The following is a 26,506-nucleotide window of genomic DNA, read 5'->3' on the forward strand; positions in this document are numbered from 1 at the left end:
TATCCTGTTACATAAAACAAAATTTTCTAAAGTAAAGTTTGAGCATAACAGAAACATCAGTTGTGGTTCTGCTCAGGTTTGCCCAAACCTCCTAACCCACACTTCTTATGAACACTTAAGGGGAAAAATATAAAGAATGGGGGTAGGGGAAGTCAGTGATAATTATGAAAGCTACAATCTAAATAGAAAGGTATAGAGGTAAATGAAAAAGAGTAGAGGTTGATTCACTAAGATTAAATCTGTGCAAATGACTGTGCGAAAGAGGCCAAAAATACTTTCAGAATAATATGATGGCCAGCTCCTCATCACCACACAAAGCTCACAAATATTGTGATCATATTAACTATGATGACTTGAAAGAAAAAGGATGGGTTATGAGTGTTTCATAATAGTACATTTATTCCATTTACAGAAGCATCATGTTTTGAGGCCGTGTCCTTTCTCTTCCTTCTACCCTTCCTTCCTTCTTTTTTTTTTCTTTTCTTGACCAAAAGCATTTATTTTATGAAACAACAGTGAAGGTAGATAATAAGTAATATTTTCATGTTTCCCTGGCAACTTAAAAAAATTCATTACTAGAAATTGAACGGCATAAGCAGAGGATCAAGAGTCTAAAATGCCACGATGATGATGATTAAATACACACAGCTTCCCCCATAGAGTGGCTACAAATAATTTTTCCCCATCCACATAGAAAGAAGTTATGGTTCAATTACCTGTGTACTAGCAACAGATAATAATAAATTGTTATCTGAGAAAAAAAAATTCATTACTCTATGTTGCCTGCCCCCTACACACAATTTTTGTATTGTAGTGATTTACGAAACTCTAATGCTTGCTAATCTAGCTAGAAAAATATATTCTAAATGGTCAGTAGTTACCAATATTTTCAGAACAATTTACAATTAATTAAAATACGCTTCAAAGAGAAGACTTAACAACAATCTCACTTCCATTCTTCACAGGTTTCTCCATAAAAATGTCATGTAAACATATCAAATCAGTTATAATATCTACTGTTACATGCTTAATGATATACATATTCATAATATTTGAGAAATTAGAAAGAACAAATTTAATAATGGCAATAAATATAGATGGACTACATAAGTCAAGGAAGTCCTGAGGCAAAGCTCTTGTACTGAATGGCATCTCAGCTTTCTCATCTGAAATGAATGAAGAGTTAGTTATAATGATATCCATAGCAATAGGAAAAAAAACAAAATTCATACTCCTGGAAAGAAACTCCCCACCCCCCCACACACCACCCATCACCTACTTTTATGCTGAAGCCAACATTCCAGATGATGCTCCAAAGAAAAAGCATGCGGGTTGGCTCTCAAGGTCATTTACATGGTGTGGCAATAAAATGCAGTTGCACATAAAGACAGCAGGCTTAAGACCAAAGGTATTCTCAGTTCTGGGCAACTTCCAATCTAGCCTCACCCTCTTCCTCTTAAGTGGAAGTAGATTCTCCTCCACCCTCCATTCTCTTCTGAGCTCCTTCACCTTCTGATATCTTCTATCTCAAGAGGCATTTGCCCAAGATAGATTTTTAGTTTGCACACCACTGCAGTGTGTATGCTTATACAAAATCATTGCCCCCCAGTCCAGAGTACTTACAGAGCTGTTCCTCCCTGAGGATCTTTATTCTTGATAAAGAGCTAAAAGCAAACACAACAGGAACAATGAGTTTGGCTGTTTTTTTTTTTTGTTTTTTTTTTTTATATATACATTTTGAATGCATCAGGGTACCTCAAGAGAAGAGACAGGGGAGTCAGGCTGTAGTGCAGCGGGCTAAGCGCAGGTGGCACAAAGCACAAAGACCGGCATAAGGATCCCGGTTCGAACCCCGGCTCCCCACCTGCAGCGGAGTCGCTTCACAGGCGGTGAAGCAGATCTGCAGGTGTCTATCTTTCTCTCCTCCTCTCTGTCTTCCCCTCCTCTCTCCATTTCTCTCTGTCCTATCCAACAATGACAACAACAATAATAACTACAACAATAAAACAACAAGGGCAACAAAAGGTGTTGAAAAAATAAACAACTTATAAAAAAAAAAAGAGAAGAGACAGGTGCTGTAGAAGCACAGCTACTACTATACTGACCCAGGTCTTATTTTTCTGACCACATTGATTATTCATATTGAACTTAGAGTTGATATACTTCTTTTTTCTTTATATAAAAACTTAACCGATTTGATAGAAACAGCCTGAAATTGAGAGGAAGGGGGAGACAGAGTGAGGAGATAGAGAGATACCTGGAGCACTGCTTCACCACTTGTGAAGTTTTTCCCCTGCAGGTGGGGGGTGGGGGGGTCAAACCTGGGTCCTTGCACACTATAACATGTGTACTCAACCAGGTGCACCACCACCCGGCTCTTTGAATCTCTCTGTCTCTCTGTCTCTGTCTCTCTCTCTCTCTGTTGGTCATTTTGCTTTCGACTGTAACAAGGGTGACTTCCTTGTTGGAAGACATAATACCCAGTCATCCTGGGTTTCAAGGAGAATGCCTGTTGTTGGATAAAGAGATCAGCTTGGGTATCCTGGCATTTCTCTAGAGTCTCCCCTCTCCCTTTTTTCCCCTCCCTTTGGCACTGAATCAAGGGTGAAGTTGAACACCAGGTGTGCGCATACACACTCCACATCATGCTAGTCAACAACTAACCACTCAACAATTCAAAACTTAGTGTGCTGTAGCTCCACAGAGTTGTTCCTAAGAAGTGAACAGAAAATGCCATCTTTTGTATGCTAATCTCTGAATACAGAACAGATGTTCCTTGAACTGATTTATTGTACCAAAGGCATGATGGCAACAATAAAGGGAAATTTTAAAGGAAGAAAAGTCAGCTCCAAATGCCCAAACATTACATTTTTTTTTTCCCCTTCCAGGGTTATTGCTGGGGCTTGGTGCCTGCACTATGAATCCATCGCTCCTGGAGGTTATTTTTTCCCTTTTTGTTGCCCTTCCTGTTGTCATTATTATTGTTATCATTGCTGTTGTCATTAGATAGGGCAGAGAGAAATCAAGAGAGGAGGGGAGACAGAGAAGAAAAGAGAAAGATAGACACCTGCAGACCTGCTTCACAGCCTGTGAAGTGACACCCTTGCAGGTGGAGAGCTAGGGACCAGCCCTTGCACTTCACACCATGTGCACTTAACTTGCTGTTCTACCATCCAACCCCTACTACGATTGTTTTTTAATTCAGGTCATGTCCACCTTTACTTTGTTTATAAACCTGTATTCACAATTTTTATTACCTTGGACACCTTCCATGTTGGATCTCATGGTAAAAGACCAGATACAACTTTGGCCAAGAATGGTTCCTAATTAACTTTCACAGCGAGTTCTTTATCTTGGATGGATCTTTCCCTAAATAGTTTATAATACTTATGTACCTTCATTATTCTTTTTCTTCTAGCAACCAGTCCAAAGCTCAGTGTCAAAAAAACCACAACACATGCAGCGATGATAGGTTCTATTGGTACAGTCACAACTTTATCTGTTGAAAATACAAATATAGGGAATGAAAGCTAATGCTTATACACTTATAATATCTATACTTCTAAGATGTTCCTGGGTACCCAGCAGTGGTAAAGAACCCCATTCTAATAGAAAACACATTTAAAATGTATAGAAAATAAAGCATTCTGTTTGCTGTACAGTAGAGTTCATGGAACTTGGTGCCATCAACAAATATTTACCGAATGACTATTATAGATTAGGTGCTGTTTTTGTCCCTACAAAAAACAGGATGAACTATGGAAGTCTCCTGCCTTCATAGTGTTCATATTCTAAGATGGAATATTAAACAATCAAAAATTACAGATAGAGATGACTATCTTTTTTTTGTTTTTAATTGCCACCAGGGTTACCAGTAGCAACACTACAAATCCACTGCTACTGGTGGCCTATTTATTTATTTAGTTTATTTGTTCATTTTTTTTCTACTTTATTTGATAGTACAGATAGAAATTGAAAGGGATGGGGGAGGTAAAGAGGGAAAAATAAAGATACCTGCAGACCTGCTTCACAGTTCATGAAGTGTCCCCCCTGCTGGTAGGGAGCAGGGCTCAAACCCAGGTCTTTCAGCATGGTATATACTCTCAACTGGGTGTGCAACTCAGCCCTGACTAACATTTTTTTAAATGTATATATGATCCTTTAGATGAAGAGAGAGAGAAGGCAGAGAGAGAAACCATAGCACTGAAGCTTCCTTCAATGTGGTGAGGGCCACGCTTGAACATGGTAAAGAAATTCACTACTGAAGGGAGATATTTCACCAGCTGTAAGGTAAATATCATAAAGAACACAGTGCATGGAGGCCAGGTGGTGGCACACCGGGTTAAGCGCACATAGTATGGAGCATATAGACCCACACAAAGAACCTGGTTCGAGTCCCCAGCTCCCTACTTTCAGGAGGGGTCACTTCACAAGCAGTGAAACAGGTCTGCAGGTGTTTTTCTCTCCCCTCTCTGTCTTCTCCTAATCTCTGTCCTAGCCAACAACAGCAGCATCCAACATCCAACAATGGGAAAAAGATGGCAGCCAGGAACAGTGGATTCATGGTGTAGGCACTGAACTCCACTAATAACCCTGGAGACAAAAAAAAAACAGGACACCCCTGTGGAGGGAAGCTCTTTAAAACAGAGTTGCAGGTGTCTCTCAGTCTCTTTCCCTATCTCACCATACCCTCTCAATTTCTGGCTGTCTCTACTCAATTAAAAAAAAATTATCCAGCCATGACATCATCTCTCCAGACAATAACTTGGATCCACCTGCAAATCAGATTTCAGGCTCGGGGGAAAAAAAAGAAAAAGAAAACAAAGCCAAAAAAACTAGTATAGCCACAGGCCCTTTGGAATATAACTAAAATATGCCTACTAGCTATCTACAAAATGGAGATCCCCCCCAACTCTTCATCTGCACTATTCCAGCCTTTAGGTTCATGATTGTTCAACAATTTGTTTGGCTTTGTGTGTTAATTCTCTTTTCAACCACCAGGTTCCAGATAATGCCAACCAGACTTCCCTGGACATATGACCCCACCAATGTGTCCTGGAGCTCTGCTTCTCCAGAGCCCCACCCTACTAAGGAAAGAGAGAGGCAGACTGGGAGTATAGATCAACCAGTCAACGCCCATGTTCAGCAGGGAAGCAATTACAGAAGCCAGACCTTCCACCTTCTGCATCCCACAATGACCTTGGGTCCATACTCCCAGAGGGATAAAGAATAGGAAAGCTATCAGGGGATGGGATGGGATATGGAGTTCTGGTGGTGAGAATTGTGTGGAGTTGTACCCCTCTTATCCTATGGTTTTGTCAATGTTTCCTTTTTATAAATAAAAAATAGAAAAAAATTGAAAAAGAACACAGGGCATGTGGTAGTGTTTGAAGGGTGAAAGATGTGAAGAAGCAACTAGATAAATGATAAAATAATATCAAATAAAATAATATAATATATTATTTTATTTAAAATAAAATAATATCAAAGCCTAAATCCTGTATGCCATACGATTATGGAATAGAGCTCATGTCTCCATAACTATAGAACACTCTAAGCAATTACCTTTCAGACATTTTCTTCTTCGTTTCTTTTTTCTTTCTTTCTTTTTTTTTTTTTTTTTAAGATTTTTCTTTTTTATTTTTCAGGACGATAAAAGGAGAGAGAGAGAGAATGAACCAGACATCACTCTGATACATGTGCTGCTGGGGATTGAACTCAGGACCTCATGCTTGAGAGTCCAATGCTTTATCAACTGTGCCACCACCTGGAACACCCTTTCTTTTTCCTTTTTGTTTATATATATATATGTTTTTTTCGTTTTTTTTTTTTTTTTTTTTTTTTACCAGAACACTGCTCAGCTCTGGCTTATGGTGGTGTGGGAGATTAATCCTAGACCTTAGAGCCTCAGAGTCATTTTGCATAATTATACTGCTATCTCCTTTGCCCCTTTCAGTTATTTTCATCTCTGTTCTTGTCCAGTTTCTGCTCAGGATTATTTCAGGAAGTAAGTGGATTAGTCTGCCTTTGCTCTTGTTTTCTTTTAGCTGTTGTTGGAAAATCATTCTCATGAAGGTGGAGATCTCACCTCCAGTGCTCTGAAGACAGTCATTCCAAAAGATCTCCTAAGCCCTACTCTATGATCACCAGCCCAGGGACACAGCAATCTTTATACTGGGGACCCTCTCTATTTGCAGTGCCAAAGAGTGACCTCAAAGCAAAGAGGAACAAAGGTAAAACCATTAGGAAACGAAATCAGAATTCAGTGATAGATTGGAATATTTTTACCAAGCTGAACAAACTGAAGCCTCCCCCCAACAGCCTTCACTCCACAAGCTGAAAGGAAAACACTGGCTCCCTTTGGATGCCAAGTTTCTGTTGAAAAGGGATTTTAACAAGTATAACTGTACTTCTCCCCTTGTCCTGTTTTCACTCATTTTTGAATTCTTTCCTCTTTATGTTCATTTTGGCAAAAACAATCTTAACGTGTCAGCTAAAAACCTCATGCTCAAGAAAAAAAATTCATAAAGTCATTTCCAGGTTTGTATGGCCTCACTTAGAGACTATGCCACTGAGCTATAAGGCTGGAGGAGAGACTCGTGGCAGACTTGGCACTCAGCCTGAGCATCAGCAGCAGGGTACTGACACTTGGAAGGCAGCCAACAGCCAGGGGAGTAATAAAGCAGGAAGAAGTGAGAAAAACAAGTTGGTTTGGAAGAACTCCACCCAAAACAGGATTTTCTGCCCACCTGAAAACCAATTTGCCAAGCTTGCCACACAAGCTGTATGTTCTTTTTTACAATATGACATAGAGCAATTATGATTTCTTTTTAACCTAGAGGAATGATATGATTCCATAGTCTCTGCATGTTGTATCTAAAGTTAGCAAGAAAGACTTAGTCCAAGGATCCACCAACCATATTTTCTGGTCCTGGGGAATGTAAATTGCCAAAGAAAGGTTCATTATGGTGCCCCTTCCAGTGCTTCTACCTCATGAATGCTTGAATTATTTTGTGGGTTCTGTGCCTGTACAGTTTCCCTGCTCCAGGCAGCCATTTCTTTTTCTTTTAGACAGAGAGTGAGGGACAGAGAAAAAGAGATACAGAAAGAAAAGGAGAGATACTGCAGAACCTCTCATGAGACCTTCACCCCCTCATAGGCACTTCCATGTGGGGTCAGGGGCTTAAACCGGATTTTTTTGCATGGTAATGTGTGTGCTCTACCAGACAAGCCACCTCATGGCCCCTTTGAGTTTGGTTTTTAGAGCAAGTAGCCCCTGACATACTGCCACTGCTTTGTAGGATGAATTATGGGACATGTGTAATCACAGTGATGGAAATTCACACAACAGCAATATTCCCCCTTGGCCCCCATCTGCTACCCGGTTGGTGTCCCAGACCTCCTGACGGGCGAGGAGTTAAACCCAATGGTCACATCAATCAAATGCTTAAGGCAAGGGACTGGCAAGAAAAGTGTTGAATGGAAATTGGGAAGAAAGTGATAAAAAGCCTTGGCTTGTTTAATAGCTCTTAACATACTGGCCGCAGCTCAGGAAATGGGTGTTTTCTGCATCTACTATACTAGGTAGCTTGTCTTCTTTATATGAATAAGAAATGTAAGATGAGAAATGAACCTAGAGCTTCATTTTTTTCCTACTGTGGGATAGAAAAAGCATGAGGCTTCTCTTTGTAGTTTCTTATTAGTTTGTAGGTTCCAATTTCAGAGTTAGAAATAATTTTTTTTAAAGATTTTACTTATTTATGAGAAAGATAGGAGGAGAGAGAAAGAACCAGATAGCACTCTGGCACATGTGCTGCTGGGGATTGAACTCGGAGAGTTAAAAATAATTTTAAAGATCCATTTGTTTTATTTATTTATATTTATTTTTTACATAATTAAAAATTATATTTATTTATTTTCCCTTTTGTTGCCATTGTTGTTTTTTATTGTTGCTGTAGTTATTGATGTCGTCATTAGATAGGACAGAGAGAAATGGAGAGAGGAGGGGAAGACAGAGAGGGGGAGAGAAAGACCTGCATCACCGCTTGTGAAGTGACTCCCCTGCAGGTGGGGAGCTGGGGCCTTGAACCAGGGTCATTACACTGGTCCTTGTAGTTCATGCCCTGTGTGCTTAACCCGCTGTGCTACCACCCAACTCCCAAGATCCATTTGTTTTATATATCCAGTATCTTTTTCTCTGTGTGTTTCAGACTTCTCTCCTGTTTGCCATTAAGTAGTGACTATTCCTATAAATCTTGTTTTCCCAGAGAATTTATAGAAACGCTCCCCCCCCCCAGCCTGTTTGCTCAGGATCTTCTTTTCTTTTCTCTTCTGAGTTCTTGTTATCCCTCCCTGATATTCATAGGAATCAGAGTAGAATCTGGGGAACAGCCCCCACTTACTTTCTTATTCTTTTCCTTTCTCTCCCTCCCCTCCCTCCAATCAGCTCGCTTTTGTGTTTGGGTCTTTTAATAAAAAGCTGTTTGGTAAAAAAGAAAGAAAGAAAGAAAGAAAGAAAGAAAGAAAGAAAGAAAGAAAGAAAGAAAGAAAGAAAGAAAGCGCTTCCCCCTAAAAGTCAACCAGAATTATCATCTATACCACTTAATTCTAGAAAAAGAACCTTTGCTCAAAAAGCAGTATCTTCTACAGAATGTATATAACTTCCCTAAAAGGCAAAAATAGAATTCTTAGTGGGAAACTACATCAGTGTAGGTTATGATTCAAAGAAAACCCTAGCTATGAATTGCAATTGTCATCATCATTTGTTCTCAGCAAAAACATTATTTGGGCAGTTATTTTAAATTTTGCACTGTATTTTATAGTAGACAAAAAGAGAGTTACCTTTGACAGTGAGGTAAAAGTCTTTGGTCACCTCCTGACCCAGAGATGACTTTGCAGTACAGGTATAGGTTCCACTGTCAGATTTCTTCACTTTGGTGATTGACAGCTGTAGAGATTTGCTTGTCTGGTGAACTTGATTGTTACTCTCTAAATTCAGGATGCTGCCATTTCTGTGCCATGTCATTTGTGCTTGTGGGTTGGATTTCACATTGCAAACCAATTTCACATCACTGCCTTCCTCAACTGTTTGGAAGTCACTCCCACTTAGGAGAGGAAGAACTGCAAGACATTGAGATTTAATTAGCCGATGAGCGAGTGAGACATGAAACAAATATATACATGATATACATGCACATAATGAATGGTGAGCCTGTTTAAAGTAGATAATATTAGTCAAAAATTCTAAGTCATGAGTCTTTTGTCTCTGAGATTTAATATAATTAACCATTCTGTACTATTGTTGTATACAGCAGTATAATAGTAGGAAGACAGGCATTGCAGTTATCCTTAATTCCATCTACACCATTTACTGTGATATTCAGAAATTTATATAATTGTTAAGACATCAGCTTCCTCATTTAAAAATGAGATAATTTCTACTTCATGAGTCAATGTGAAGTTTAAATGAGATAATGCTGTAAGGTTTTGTCAAAGTACTAGCTACTATTATTGGGTTGTCGGAAAAGTCATGGCATATTTTACTATGAAAAATGTGTCATGACTTTTCCTACAACCCACTATTATCATCACAGTGGTGCTGGTTTTGAGGCCTCTTCCTCTCTTTTTTGTATTTTATCTAACATTTGCTCTGGCCACATATTTGCCAATGCATATTTGTATTTTCTCAATGAAACTCTACAAATACCTGCCTCTCAGAAGGTGTTCCATCATTTCGTTTGGTTATCTAAGGGAAGTGAGGACATGTTGGTCTGCTTCTAATTCTGCTTCTAAGACCCCTTCTGTTTTGATCATCATGTTAGGTTCGCTTGCATTGCTTAATTTAATGCTGTGGTCTATTTACATGATAATTGTTCTGTTTGAGACCCGCATTGGTTTAATCCCCACTGGTTCATACTCTTTTTCCACTCCGCCCCCTCTCCTAGTCACGTCCTGTTTTCCACCGTTTAATCTCCACTGGTTCGCGTGCTTTTTCCTTCTCCCCCCCCCCCCACCCTCTTCCAACCCGACACTTCTGCCTCAGGAGATATAAAGGACAGGATTTTCTAATGAATAGAGATTGTTTGATTGCACTGCATTCCTGCTCATCAATAAAGATTGAACTGCGTTCCCAGATCAGTCATGAGTCCCTGGTCGTCTGTCTCCCACCCACAAAGCTGACCTCCCTCATCCCATGTGTAATCAGCTCCTTACTTCCTCTCTGATCATGGTAGGTGTGGATCCAAAGATAATCAAACACTTTTATCTTCACCAGACAATTTCACTCACTTCACCCTGACCCCTTCCCTCCATTACATACACACACACACACACACACACACACACACACACACACACACACACACACACACTTTCCAGCCTTTCATCTTCATACCCCTTGTGTTTGTTTTCTCGACAAGGTGCAGAAAACTAATAAAACACTTGAAAAGTGAATAAAGAGGTGGAGACAGAGTGAGAAAAAAGGAGCTTGTATAACTTGCACACTGAATAATTCGCCCCTGAGTAGGCTGTGGTATTAATAACTCAGAAGAATGACATTTCGTTGTTCAGTGGAATGAGATTGCATTCTGTATCCATATCCAATAAGGATGTTGTATAGTATTCAGATATATAGGAAGCTGCTAGAACAGAAAAATATAATTATCAAAAACATTGATTTCATTTGTGGTCAGAACCTATAAGTTCCTTTTTTTTAAAAAAAAGATTTTATTTATTAGAAAAATAGAAGGAGAAAAAGAACCAGACATCACTCTAGTACATGTGCTTCTGGGATTGAACTCAGGACCTCATACTTGAGAGTCCAGTGCTTTACCCACTGTGTCACCTCCCAGACCATGAAGCTATAGGTTCTTTTAAAAAAATTTTATTACCTTTATTTATTGGATAGAGACAGCCAGAAATTGAGAAGGAAAGGGGTGATATAGAAAGATAGAGTCAGAGAGACACCTGCAGCACTGCTTCACCACTTGAAAAGATTTCCCCCCGCAGGTGAGGGCTGGGGGCTCAAACCTGGGTCCTTGTGCATTGTAACACGTGAACTCAACCAGTGCGCCACCACTCAATCCTGGATCTATCTATAAGTTCTTAACATTTTTTCTATTATTATTGTCACCAGAGTCATTTCTGGAGAGCTTCTGAGGGGACATATTTCTATATTTAAATTATTTTTCTTTCTGTTTTTTTCTCTCTTTTGGATAAAGAGTGAGAAATAGAGAGACAAAGTAAGAGAGAGAGAGACCTGCAGCATTGCTTCACCACTTGTGAAGCTTCCCACCTGCAAGTAGGACTTGGAGGCTTGAACCCAGGTTCATGGGCATGGTAATGTGTGTATTCTACTGAGTGTGCCACCAGCTGGTGACTAGGTTGTTAATTTTTCACTTAAGTATTTGAAATGATGTCTTCATCATCTCCCCAGACAATAACAACTTGGGTCCACCTGCATATCAGATGTCAGGCTCAGAAAAAAAAAACCAACTAGTATAGTCATGGGCCCTTTGGAATATAACTAAAATATGCCTACTAACTATCTACAAAACAGAGACCCCAAATCTTCATCTGCAATATTCCAGCCTTTAGGTTCATGATTAGTCAATAACTTGTTTGGCTTTATATGTTAACTCTTCTTTCAGCCACCAGGTTCTAGATGCTAGCATGATGCCAACTGGACTTCCCTGGGCAGAAACCCCACCAATATGTCCTGGAATCCTGCTTTCCCAGAGCCCCGCCCCACTAGGGAAAGAGAAAGACAGGCTGGGAGTATATGAATTGACCTGCCAATGCCCATGTTCAGCAGGGAAGCAATTATAGATGCCAGACCTTCCACCTTCTGCATCCCATAATGACCCTGGATCCATTCTCCCAGAGGGATAAAAGAATTGGAAAGTTATCAGGGGAGAGGATGGGATACAGAATTCTGGTGGTGGGAATTGTGTGGAGTGTACATACCCCTTATCCTATGTTTTTTGTCAGTATTTCCTTTTTATAAATAAAAATTAAATAAATAAAATGATGTCTTGAGCACAATTATTTTATTTATTTTATAAATAAAAATTAAATAAATAAAATGATGTCTTGAGTATTACAGCCCCCCCCCCCCTTTTTCAATCTGGTATAGTTTTGGAAAAATTAGGGTCTTCTTTGACTTCATAATTGTCACTTCCTGACTCATTCTGTGTTTTATATTTATTTATTTATTTATTTATTTATTTATCTGTTGGGTAAAGACAGAGAAATTAAGGAGGGTCAGATAGAGAGGGAGAGAGACAAAGAGGCAGAGAGACAACTGCAGCCATGCTTCACCACTCATGAAGCTTTCCCCCTACAGGTGGGGACCAGGGGTCTGAAACTAGGCCCTTGTACACTGTAATGTGAATGCTTAACCAGGTGTGCCACCACTTGGTCCCTGTATGTAGATTTGATTTTCTTCTATACATGCAGTGTACCCATAGAAAATGTGTTTGATGAGCTAGGTGGTGGCACACATGGTTGAGCACACATGTTATTGTGATCAAGGACCTGGATTCAAGCCTCTAGTCCCCAGCTGCAAAGGAAGCTCACAATTGGTAAAGCAGTGCTATAGGTGTTTATCTCTATCTCTCTATCTCTCCTTCCCTCTAAATTTCTTTGTCTTTCAATAATAAATAAATAAACAAAATTAAAAACAATAAAATATATTTGATCATTTTAGAAGGGTGAATTAATTGCATGCATTTGAGATATAACTACATATCTAACCATTTTAATTAATGGGCATAAGGTCATTTTCATATTTAAAGTGATAAATAGTGCTACAATAAACATTCTTTTACTGATACATTACTCTTTATGCATGTGTACATATATTTCTTCAAGGATCTAGAAGTAGAAATAGTGAACTATAGACATGCTTTAAATTCTTATCAGTTGTATTGCATACATTGCAATTATCTCAGTTCATACTTTCAGCAACAATATATGAGCCAATTTCTACACATTCTCCTCCAAATAGTGTATTATCAAATTTCCTTCTAGTACTTCATCTGCCATGACAATAGAAATACTGGGAGGCAGGGGTATGGAGCAGCAGCAACTGTGTTTCTCTCCTCTCCTCTCCCAGGTCAACTAGGAATACCAAAGGAGACAACCTAGGACCACAACAAGTCAGGACTAGAATGACTTTAGGAACCCACTAAATCACCGGTGAGTGCAAACACGTGTGGCTTGTGGACAGAGAGTAGCCTAGGGAGAGATTGGGTGGCTGGTAACAGTCTGGCAGTTTACCAGTTGAAACACCACCTCCAGTCTGTTTCACCAACAAAAGGACAGCTGAAAGGGAGGAGAGGACTCCCCTAAGAATCACCAAATGCAACTGTGAGCTCCATTGCTACTGCCCTCAGAATCTGGAGCAGCGGCAGGGAGGCCCTGTGCTGACACCAGGGGACAGAGAACTAACAAGGAAACTCAGGAGAAGATTTATACCTCAGTGGCCTAGCAGTGGCACTATGAGAGTCTCTTTGCATAACCACTGGATTATCTCTGCCACACCCTGCTTTATCTCTTGCTCAGGAGTCATTGATTAAGCTAAGAAGCCTACTTATAGTTTAAAAGCCCTCAGGCTCTCATAGCCTACAGAGAATAAAAAGAACAAAAGAGGCTTTTAAGCCTTTTAAGCTCCAACTCAGGGATTAAGATAATATAGAAACAGTGGTCTGGGAAGTGGTGCAGTGATAAAGCTTTGGACTCTCAAGCATGAGGTCCTCAGTTTGAGTGCCAGAGTGATGTCTGGTTCTTTCTCTCTCTTCCTATATTTCTCATTAATATATAAATAAAATCTTTAGATAATAATAATAATACAGAAACAATTGTCAATTACCACAACTGTGAACCCTGTAATTACCTTACTTAGACACAAGTCAATCCAGGCAATAGTGATCAGTAATTTGAAAAGTACTGAGAGAGGGACCTCATAACAAACTATATAAAATGGTTAAACCAACAAGAAGAAATATTGGAGAAACTTACCAGGACAACAGTCCAGCTAAAAGCCTCCCAAAGGGTGAAGCACAAAATAATGAGGTAAACATTCAAACACTAGTTAAGGAAATAATCACAGGAATGAATAAAGAATTTGAAAGAATTGTCATCAGAAATGCAGAAACAACTAGTGAGACTCTGGGAAAAAAAAACACTAATTAGCTCAAGGTTATTAGAGAGCTGACAGCTGAAATAGCTGAGCTAAGAACACAACTATCTGAACAAGCTAAAACAGTATCAGAACAAGGTAACAAAATAGATGAACTTCAGAAAACAGTAGAGGAGAGAGAAAATAGAATAAATGAGGCTGAAGACAGAATTAGCAAGATTGAGGATAAATTAGAGACAACTAAAAAAGAAGTAAGAGATCTCAAAAAGAGATTAAGAGATGCTGAAAACAACAACAGAGACCTAAGGAATGACTTCAAAAGAAATTATATACGCATTATTGGCTTACCAGAGGAAGAAAGAGAGGAAGGGGAAGAAAGATTTCTACAGGACATAATAGCTGAGAATTTCTCTAGTCTAGACAACATCAAAGACAGAAGCCCAGAGGGTCCCAAACAGAATTAACCCAGACTTAAAGACACCAAGACACATCATATTTAGAATGGAAAGGAATAAGGATAAAGAAAGGATCCTGAAGGCTGCAAGAGAAAAACAAAGAGTCACCTATAGGGGAAAACACATAAGATTAGCAGCAGACTTCTCCACACAAACACTACAGGCCAGAAGAGAATGGCAAGATATCTATCGCGTGCTCAATGAGAAAGGCTTTCAACCAAGACTACTGTATTCTGCTAGACTGTCATTCAGACTACATGGAGGCATCAAGATCTTCTCAGACAAGCAACAGATGAAAGAATCAACTATCATCAAGCCTGTTCTGAAAGAAGTTCTGAAAAGTCTCTTATAAACAATCAGACCATCATAAATATGCCATCTATCAGAACACTCTAAAATTCTATAAGAATGGCATTAAAATATCTTCAATCTTTGATACCAATAAATGGCAATGGCCTGGATTCACCTATCAAAAGGCACAGAATAGGAAGATGGATCAGAAAACACAACCCAACAATATGCTATCTACAGGAAACCCATCTAACTCAACAAGACAAACGCAGACTCAAAGTGAAAGGATAGAAAACTATCATACAAGCCAATGGCCCACAAAAAAAGGGCAGGAACAGCTATTCTCATATCTGACACTATAGACTTTAAAATCAATAAGAATAAAAAAGATAGGGATGGACACTACTTAATGCTCAGAGGATCAGTCAATCAAGAGGACTTAACAATTATTAACATCTATGCACCCAATGAGAAGTCATCTAAATACATCAAACGTCTACTGAAAGAGCGACAGCAACATATTAACAGCAACACAGTCATAGTAGGGGACTTCAGCATCCCACTCTCTCAACTTGACTGATCATCCAGACAGAAAATCAATAAAGACATGAGGGAGCTAAATGAGGAGATAGATAAACTAGAACTATTGGACATTTTCAGAGTCATTCAACCCAAGAAACTGGAATACACATTTTACTCAAATCTACATGGGTCATTCTCAAGGATAGACCATATGTTAGGCCACAAAGACAGCATCAGCAAATTCAAGAGCATTGAAATCATCCCAAGCATCTTCTCAGACCACAGTGGAATTAAACTAACACTTATCAACAAAAGATTAGTAATAGTCCCAAAATGTGGAAGCTCAACAGTACACTACTTACTAACTACTGGGTCAAAGAGTAAATAAAGGAAGAAATCAAAATGTTTTGAGACTTCAATAAAAATGAAAACACAAGCTACCAAAATATTTGGGACACAGCTAAGGCAGTAATGAGAGGGAAATTCATAGCCATACAAGGACACATTAGGAGACAAGAAAAAGCACAAATAAGCAGCCTGGTTGCACATCTTAAAGACCTAAAAGAAGAAGAACAAAGAAACCCTAAAGCAACCAGAAGGACAGAAATCACTAAAGTTAGGGCAGAAATAAATAACATTGAGAATAAGAAAACCATACAAAAGATCAACAAAAGTAAATGTTGGTTCTTCGAAAGAGTGAACAAAATTGACAAATCTTTAGCCAGACTCACAAAACAGCAAAAGGGAGAAGACCCAAACAAAAATTATCATAAATTAAAGAGGAGATATCACAACAGTCACTGCAGAAATTCAGCATATTATGTGAGGCTTCTATGAACAACTATATGCCACCAACTTTAGCATCCAGAATGCTGTATCAAAAGATTCATTGTCATCACCATTACTATTCAACATAGTGTTGGATGTTCTTGCCATAGCAATCAGTCAGGAACAACGAATGAAAGGCATACAGATTGGAAGAGAAGAAGTCAAAACTCTCCCTATTTGCATATGACATGATTGTATACATAGAAAAACCTAAGGAATCCAGCAAGAAGCTTTTGGAAATCATCAGGCAATACAATTAGGTATCAGGCTACAAAATAAACACTCAAAAATCAGTGGCATTCCTCTATGCAAACACTAAGTTAGAAGAAGTTGAAATCCAGAAATCAGTTCCTTTTACTATAGCAACAGAAACAATAAAATATCTAGCAGTAAACCTAACCAAAGAAGTGAAAAACCTTGTATACTGAAAATTGTGAGTCACTAAAGGAAATAGAAAAAGACACAAAGAAGTGGAAAAATATTCCATGTTCATGGGTTGGAAGAATCAACATCATCAAAATGAATATACTATCCAGAGCCATCTACAAATTTAATGCCATCCCCATCAAGATCCCAAGCACATTTTTTAGGAGAATTGAACAACTGCTACAAATGTTTATCTGGAACCAGAAAAGACCTAGAATTTCCAAAGCAATCTTGAGAAGAAAGAACAGAACTGGTGGCATCACACTCCCAGATCTCAAATTGTATTATAGGGCCATTGTCATCAAAACTGCTTGGTACTGGAACATGAATAGACACACTGACCGGGTGGAATAGAATTGAGAGCCCAGAAGTAAGCCCCCACACCTATGGACATCTAATCTTTGACAAAGGTGCCCAGACTATTAAATGGGGAAAGCAGAGTTTCTTCAACAAATGGTGTTGGAAATAATGGGTTGAAACATGCATAAGAATGAAACTGAACCACTATATTTCACCAAATGTAAAAGTAAATTCCAAGTGTATCAAGGACTTGAATGTTAGATCAGAAACTATCAGATACTTAGAGATATCAGATACCTGGCAAAAGTCTTTTCCGTATAAATTTTGAAGACATCTTCAATGAAAGGAATCCAATTACAAAGAAGACTAAGGCAAGCATAAACCTATGGGACTACGTCAAATCAAAAAGCTTCTGCACAGCAAAAGAAACCACTACCCAAACCAAGAGACCCCTCACAGAATGGGAGAAGATCTTCACATGCTATACATCAGACAAGAGGCTAATAACCAGAATATATAAAGAGCTTGCCAACAAGAAAACAAATAACCCCATCCAAAAATGGGGAGAGGACATGGACAGAATATTCACCACAGAAGAGAACCAAAAGGCTGAGAAACACATGAAAAAATGCTGTCTTTGATTGTCAGAGAAATGCAAATCAAGACAACAATGAGATACCACTTCACTCCTGTGAGAATGTCATACATCAGAAAAGGTAACTGCAGCAAATACTGGAGAGATTGTGGGGTCAGAGGAACCCTCCTGTACTGATGGTAGAAATGTAAATTGGTCCAACCCCTGTGGAGAACAGTCTGGGGAATTCTCAGAAGACTAGAAATGGACCTACCTATGATCCTGCAATTCCTCTCCTGGGGATATATCCTGAGGAACCCAACACACTTATCCAAAAAGATTTGAGTACACGTATGTTCTTAGCAGCCCAGTTTATAATAGCCAAAACCTGGAAGCAACCCAGATGTCCAACAGCAGTTGAGTAGCTGAGCAAGTTGTGATATATATATACACAATGGAATACTACTTAGCTATAAAAAATGGTGACTTCACCGTTTTCAGCCGATCTTGAATGGACCTTGAAAAATTCATGTTAAGTGAAATAAGTCAGAAACAGAAGGATGAATATGGAATGATCTAACTCTCAGGTAGAAGTTGAAAACAAGATCAGAAGAGCAAACACAAGTAGAAACTGAACTGGAATTGGCGTATTGCACCAAAGTAAAAGACTCTGGGGTGGTTGTGGGGAGAATGCAGGTACACAAAGGATGACAAAGGACCTAGTGGGGGTTGTACTGTTATATGAAAAACTGGGATATGTTTTGCATGTACAAACTTTTGTATTTAGTGCCAAATGTAAAACATTAATTCCTCAATAAAGAAATAAAAAAAAATAGTAATACTGTCTTAGGATTGTACATAATATTCTTGTCACTTTTTTATGAGCTCATTTTGACATATAATTTGATGAGGTTGGTTTAGCAACTGTCACCAAGAATCACTGGCCAACTGATGTGTTTGTGTGTTGCACTTAGCCATAAATAGGGTGTTATAAAGATGATTTTAAAAGTGGATTCACATTGTGAAACTGAGAATCATTTATTTAAGCCACTAAAGTATATTATAGACTTTTCTCCATGTCTCCTCTAAGAAAGTACAATGGGAGAGCACTGATGTTGTAGTTTGGGCATTTGTGTCCTAGTCCCTAGCTCTAACTGTGGTCATTCAGGCTGTCAGTCTGGGGCTCAGTTTTACTCACAGGTAGTTTTATAATGATTATAAGGCCCTCCAAGCTCCCATTAGTAATCTTGAGTTCTATCAAAGCAGTCAAGAGGTAGCTTGCTAGAAGCCACATTGTATTAATTTCGAAAAACAAACAAATGAACAAAAACTTCCTTTGCCCAGACACATACAAGTAACTAACTCTGGAAACTCAAGTTCCAGGGTACTGGTATTTTCCAAAACTGGATTCCCACATCTTTTATCTGAATATCAATGGCTTAATTTTTTACAGAAAGCTCTGCTGAGCTCATTGAGGTCAAATGGCTCTGATTTTTATTATGAGGTTATTTTGATTACTATGGTCATTATAATAAGTTCACAACTGATTCTACCACATCATATGACATCATCATTTTCCATATCACATCTACAATCCCATCCACACTTCCTAAATCACATAAATGAAAAAGCTGTGGTATATTTATACAATGGAATACTATGAAGCTATTAAGAACAGTGAACCCACCTTCTCTGACCCATCTTGGATGGAGCTAGAAGAACTTATATTACGTGAGCTAAGTCAGAAAGACAAAGATGAGTATGGGATGATCCCACTCATAAACAAAAGCTGAGAAAGAAGAACAGAAAGGGAAACTCAATGCAGGAGTTGACTGAATTTGGAGTATGGCACCAGAGTAAAAATCTCTGGGTGAAGGGTGAGGGTGGATGTTCAGCTTCACTGGGGTGGGGGGGAAGAGGGAAAGAGGGACACAGATCTTTAGTGGTGGGAATGGTATTAGTATACACTCCTATTACCCTATAATCTCACAAATCACTATTTAATAAATATGAGAGGAGAAAACTGGGGAAAAAAGTATTTACTTATTTGATAGGACAGAGAGAAATTGAGAGGAAAGGGGAATAGAGAGGAAGAGAAAGAGAGATATAGAAATACTGGCAGCACTGCTTCACTGCTTGTGGAACTTCCCTCCTGCAAGTAAGGGTCGGGGGCTTGAATCTGTATCCTTGTACATGGTCATATGTGAGCTTAACTATGTGCCACTGTCTGGCCCCTGATAGTGAGGGTTTTTTTTTTTTCTTTTTTTCCCCTAAGGTAGCTTTAGTAGAAAACACAAAAGGTAACAACCATAAAAGATTAATAATTTAAATACATAAATACATAAAAGCTTAATATGATTCCTCCCCCCAAATATAACTTTGAAAAAGAAATAGAAGAAATACTTGCAATCTAAGGTGACAAATGACTAATTTTCTTTTTTTTTAATTTATTTTTATTTTTATTTATTTATTCCCTTTTGTTGCCCTTGTTGCTTTATTGTTGCAGTTATTATTGATGTCATTGTTGTTGGTAATTTTCTTAATTTACAAAGTCCTGTGGCTGGGTGGTGGTGCATCTGGTTGAACGTACATGTTACAATGCCCAATGACCCAGGTTCAAGACCAGGTCCCCACCTACAGGGGAAAAGCTTAACAAGTGGTGAAGCAGTGCTGCAGGTATCTCTCTTTTTCTCTCCCTTTCTGTCTTCCCCTTTCTCTCAATTTCTGGCTGTCTCTACCAAATAAATAAAGATAATTTAAAAATTGTTTTTAAAAAGTTCTTATCTAAATTAGTAAGAAAAATAATCCAACAGAAAAGTGCATGAAGGACATGACTGGACATTTCACAGAAAAGGAATATTAGTAGCCAACACATTTATTAAAGGAAAATACCTCATTATTTTTTTTTCAGCTAGAAAGGTAGAGACAAAAAGAGAGACAGAAAAGGAGAGACACCACAGCATCAAACATCTGGCAGGATCACAGTACTCCCATAGGCTGGAGCAGGGGCTACACAGTACTCCCATAGGCTGGAGCAGGGGCTACACAGTACTCCCATAGGCTGGAGCAGGGGCTACACAGTACTCCCATAGGCTGGAGCAGGGGCTTGAACCTGAGTCATGCACATGGCAAAGCATGCACCCTCCCAGCCACCTCATTGTTGTTGTTTTTTTTGTTTGGTTGGTTTTTACCAGAGCACTGTTTAGCTCTAGTTTATGGTGGTGTGGGAGATTGAACTCTGGAGCCTCAGGCATGAGAGTCTCTTTGCATAATCATTATGCTATCTGCCTCCACCTCATTCTTCATTTAGAAAATGGAAGTGAAATTTCAAATCAGACTGGCAAATTCTTTAAATATGAACATGCATGGCGCTCATGAAGGTATGGGGGGAAAGGCACCCTCATGTTTTATGGTGGAGTATAAATAGCACAATTTGACAATATCAAGCAAAAGTTAAAACACGCATAATGTTTAGACTCAGAATTCAACTACCACCTAAGGCCCTGTAGTAGACAACACTGATTGACTAGCAGTTTCTTTCTTTCCCCTTACTCACAAATGACATTCAACACCACTGAGATGGACATTGACCGGTTCCTCTGAAGCTTGCAGGTAAAGGAGACTCCATTGTCATTTTCAGTGACGTTAGAAACACAGACAGAGCTGGAATTGATTTTGTTTTCAGATTTCAAATCCACTGTCCCCCCTTCTCGATACCAGAGAAGTTTTTCTTCTCTGGTGTGGTTTTGAACAGTGCACTTCAAAGATTCGTAGGCGCCAAGGTAAGTATCCAGAATATAGTTATCAGCTTTGCCATTGACAGTTAGAACAGAACCTGGGAGTATAGGGAGAAATTATTATCATATGGTAATGAGGACATTAACATAGATAACCAACTGAGACAACTAACAGGGTGGTAGTTAAATAAATCCTGTTACATGAGCACAGTGAAATACTCTGCAACAATTAAATAAAGTCATAATGAGCCATGTAGTTTTTGTGAGGGAAAAGATCCAGAGTATACTACTACTAATAATGATACTATTAATACTAATAATAACAAAAGATAAGATTAAAATGATGATTACCAATTTTTGCTGCATATTGGAATTACCTAGGGATTTTTTCATAAAAAATATTTTAATTTATTTTGTAGGGAGAGAGAGAGACCATAGTACTGGAGTTTTTCCAAGTGCCATGACACATCTGTGTGGTGCAAGAGCTCAAACTCAGGTCATGCACGTGACAAGGCACACATTCTACCAGCTGAGCTATCTTCTGACCCTACCCAAGGAATTTTCAAGAGGCTGCCACCCTTAGAAATTCTGATTAATTGATGTGAGTACAATCTGGGCACAGTTTTGCACAAATCTCCAGGTGATTCTACTAAGGAATGAATTTTGAGAACCACTGTGTTAGATACCAGTATGCAACCTGGGGAGACAGCATAGTGGTTACACAAAAAGACTTTCATGAACCTGAAGAACAAAAGGCATCAGATTCAATCCCCAGCATCACCACCAGACAGAGCCAAGCAGTGCTCTGGAAAAAACAAACAAACAAACAAACAGTATGGACAGAATTACCACATCCACATTTTTATGGAAAAGTCATATTTACATATGCTGAATTGTACTCATTTTAAAAAAAGTAGAAAAATAACTACCAGACCTAATTTTTTTACTTCAGGATGTGAGAAGTAGCAAAGTAAGGGGAATAGAAATTGGAAAGTACAAAAGAAAAAGGATTTAGCAAAAAAGAAAATATTTGTAAGATATAACCTTAGGTGGTTAGGCACAATAATAAATTGCATCTCTATTAGTACAGATTCATAAAAAATAAATGCATATGGGCAAAAGTTGAATTGAAAACATTTCTGGGGTAGGGGTAAATAGCATAATGGTTATACAAAGAGACTCCTATGTATGAGGCTCCATAGTCTTAAGTTCCCAGGTTCAGTATCAATATAAACCAGAGCTGAACAGTGCTCTGGTAAAAAATACAAAATAAAAATAAATAAATAAAACTTAAAAAAGATCTGTTTAAATGATAGGGTTATGGACACATTTGGTCTTGTAGTTCTGATATTTTAACATTGTTTGTGTGGTGTAGTAAGATTTTTAAAAAATATTTATTTATTCCCTTTTGTTGCCCTTGTTTTATTGTTGTTGTTATTGACGTCCTCGTTGTTGGATAGGACAGAGAGAAATTGAGAGAGGAGGGGAAGACAGAGAGAAAGAGAGACACCTGCAAACCTGCTCCACCACTTGTGAGGTGGCTCACCTGCAGGTGGGGAGCCTGGGGATTGAACCAGGATCCTTATGCGGGTCCTTGGGCTTTGCGCCACTTGTGCCCTACCCGCTGCACTACCGCCCAACTCTCAATCAGCAAATGTTTAAGACGCTATGGTTTATGGGGGTAGATACCATAATGGTTATGCAAAGAGACTCTCATGTCTGAGGTTCCAAAGTCCCAGGTTCAATTCCCTGTACCACCATAAACCAGAGCTGAGCAGTGCTCTGGTTAAAAAAAAAAAAAAAAAAGAAAAAAAAGACGCTATGGTTTATCATGGGGATAGACACTGCCATGAAATGGATTATTGGGAGTTGGGCTGTAGCGCAGCGGGTTAAGCGCAGGTGGCGCAAAGTGCAAGGACTGGAGTAAAGATCCTAGTTCGAGCCCCTGTCTCCCCACCTACAGGGGATTTACTTCACAGGTGGTGAAGCAGGTCTGCAGGTGTCTTTCTCTCCCCTTCTCTGTCTTCCCCTCCTCTCTCCATTTCTTTCTGTCCTTTCCAACAACAGCAACATCAATAATAACAACAATAATAACTACAACAATAAAACAAGGGCAACAAAAGGGAATAAATAAATATTTTTAAAAGACATTAAATTTTTTTTAAAAAAAGAAATGGATTATCAAGATCCATAAAAGTTTGTCATTTCTCAGTTTAGAAATCCACTCATTCATTGTATAGTAACATACCTGATATCATCAAAAAAAGTTTCTACTTCAGTAGCAAATAGCAAAGGCTAAAAAATAACTTCAGGTGCCACAATCTTGACCTTTATATAACATTTGTTAATGTATTCTGTAAATATTAAAAAATAAGATTGCTGCCTAAACTTTTTTTAATCTTGAGACTTATACACCAGAAAATTGAGTGGTTATCTTTGAAGAATGAGATCTAGGGAGATTTTTAAATATAGATTTCCTCATTTACTTTACAGTTGGAAGGAAAATGCTATTTCCAGGTTGGAGTGGGAAGAAAATGTAGGAAAGAATTTTGTTTAAGTGGTATACCAGAGTGGTGTGGTATTCTTGTCTCTCTGTCATAAAACAAATCTTTAGAAGAGAGAGAGAGAGAGAGAGAAGCTTGTGTAAATAGCATACTTGAACAAACAGCTAGCAGAAGATCATTTTTGGTAAGCTCAATGATGAAACTCATTAAAGTGTAAAAAAAAATTCTGGATGTGATCTAAAGAGAATAGGATACTTTAGCTTATAATATCACAGTTCTAAAAATTTTTCCATTTAGTTTTTATTATGCTATCTGATGTCTGTACTCTGAATTATGCTGCCCATAAATTCATTCCAATTTAGATTTTAGGATGTACCCAGTGCCACCAATCATTTTATAATCATAAAATTTTCTATATTTAAAAAGAAGCAAAGGAAAAAAAATATTAACTTACTTGTCATCCCATATGGCAGAAATAAAGTCACAAACAGAAGAAACTTGTGAACTCCCATTAGGTGACTGCTTTTCCATGACATCTTTAACGAATTTAAGTTTGATCTTCAGGAGGAAAAATAGTGCAGTTGATTCTGTACTTTGGTCTACACTGAGTTTATGAACCTACCTCTTGACGATAATACATTTAAAATAAGATCCTAGTTGAGTCATCCCGACTTTAGTGGTTGGTTTTTAATTAAACAGTCCTGCTGTGACTACTAAGTTCAAAGTGCTTTTACTTTTAGTGATTTTTTAAGGCAATGAAAAGAATTCCAGAGGAAATAGTTTATAAGATAAAGGCAGCTCTAGAGTAAGCCCAGAGAAAATAAAAACAGCCTTCCCGAAAAAAAAAAAAAAAAAAAGGTGGATTGTCACTTAACAGAAAGAAAATGAAACTTGCTTCATTCTCAGATATTTCCTACTATTCAGTCTTTGTACTGAGAGCTTCTTGGGCCATTTTTGTAAATTTACTCTAGCTAATAGGGAGGGTTTTTTTTTAGACTGTACAAAACCCCAGAGATTCAAATTCATATCGTAGAAAAGATTAATCGTGACTTAGCCTCTAGTCTGAAACCATACTGATCTCTTTGCCCTCTCCCTCCCCACCCTGCTCCCCCCCAATACTTCTTCTTTGCCCAGTATATGCAACAGATAATAAAGCCCTCCCCCCCCCCCCTTAGCCTGTGCTGCTACCATCCTTTTCTCTATATATCCCATCTGGAGAAAACATATATCTATTACCCCCTTTACGAGTACCATTCCATAGAGTAACATGGAGTGATTTCTATGCAACAGGCACTGTGATAAACAAATGCTTTACATACATTATTTCAATCCCAGTTCTTCTTCTTCTAGCGTTTGCCCTTCAGTTAATGGCTTTGAAAGTGACTGGGATCCATGTGGATTCAGTTGGCTAGGAAGGATCGTCAGTTTCCCCAATGAATGGGTACTCTCGGGATCAATCCCAGTAAAGTCCTACATAGGCCTCTTGAGGTTGTTTTGAAAAGTTAACAGAGATCCCAAGATCCCAGAAACAGTATAAATATCAGGGTCAGTGTTTGAACCCAGGACTCCCAACAGCATGTTTTTAACTTCACCCTAGGTTAAAAGTGTCAAGGTCAACAGTGCCTTCCTTTAAGAAGCTGCTATTAATCCCTCCCAGTCCCTGTCATTCCACAGGCCTTAGCAACTTGGAGCTGTGGCCCCTTAACATAAATATTTTCCTTCATGACTTGGAATATACCTATATTTCTCTGGGCCAGCCCTGTTCCTCCCCTGCCCCAGGTCTATCTTTACAGGAGTAAATTTTATTCCTGGCAAGACTCACCCTTCTGGTTGGCAAGTCTGCATCACTTTTTCTCATAAGATGCAGTTAGTACTAGTAGTAATCCTTTCAGATTTTGTTCCAAAGTGATTTCTATTACACACAGCACTGGAACCCTGATGACTTCAGAATCTGATTAGTAGCAGACTTTTCTCAAATACTCTCCACTTCAGGAACAAAGTAAAAACTTCTTAGCTGACCACACCTTACTCTGTTAATTAGAAAAACTGATGTCTCCTCTCCCCTTCTACCATATCAAGACAAAAATTTTTCAAAACATATTTCCCTCATTTAACTCATTTTTAAAAATTTCCTATCTCTCTACCTTCCATACAAGACATTCTACTTACCTGCTGGCTCTGGAAAGCAGATTTCCTTGGCTAATTGTTCTTCTGTCTGAGAACTTGGAATTCTTTTCCTGTTACCATCTTTATAATATGTGAATTTAAACTTTTTATGACAGTAGGGCCAAGCAAATAAGATAAACTGAGTCCAAAGTCTCCCTTTGTAGATTCTTACAGAAGATAGTAATTGGGAAAGACATCTTATTAAGATCCAAGCTTGTATGTGTATCTAAGTAACTAGGTGAGGCCAGAGAGTTGTAATTGAGAGTTGTAATGGAGTTGTAATTGTCCTAAAAAAAAAAAAAAAAAAAAAAAAAAAGCAGACCTTGTGTAAAGATTTCTAACACCTCTCGCTATACAAGCCCATGGTCAAGTTGGGTGATTGCACTATGATAATCTGTTAGCCCAAGAGTTGTGATGAGCCAAATTTGAGGAGAGGATTGATTTGCACAGCAGCCCAAACATTGGAAGATCCCATACAACATAAATAATGATGAGAAAGTGTTACTTATCACAAGTAACCCTAGCTTCATATGTAAGTCAGGCATGGAAAGAAAAAGGTTGAG

General features: G+C 38.5%; 1 protein-coding gene across 1 annotated transcript; it reads right to left on the reverse strand.

Annotated features, from left to right (window-relative positions):
* Window positions 1–379: 379 nt before the first annotated feature.
* On the reverse strand, window positions 380–26,506 carry TMIGD1 (transmembrane and immunoglobulin domain containing 1). Its single transcript, XM_060202448.1, has 7 exons — window positions 25,947–26,506; window positions 24,232–24,335; window positions 21,093–21,371; window positions 8,842–9,120; window positions 3,396–3,499; window positions 1,624–1,664; window positions 380–1,166 (listed from the first exon to the last, which is right to left on the reverse strand). The coding sequence occupies exons 2-7, from the start codon at window positions 24,311–24,313 to the stop codon at window positions 1,163–1,165; spliced, it is 789 nt and encodes a 262-aa protein (XP_060058431.1). The 5' UTR covers window positions 24,314–24,335; window positions 25,947–26,506; the 3' UTR covers window positions 380–1,162.

The sequence above is a fragment of the Erinaceus europaeus genome, chromosome 12, assembly GCF_950295315.1.
Source record: "Erinaceus europaeus chromosome 12, mEriEur2.1, whole genome shotgun sequence".
NCBI lineage: Eukaryota > Metazoa > Chordata > Mammalia > Eulipotyphla > Erinaceidae > Erinaceus > Erinaceus europaeus.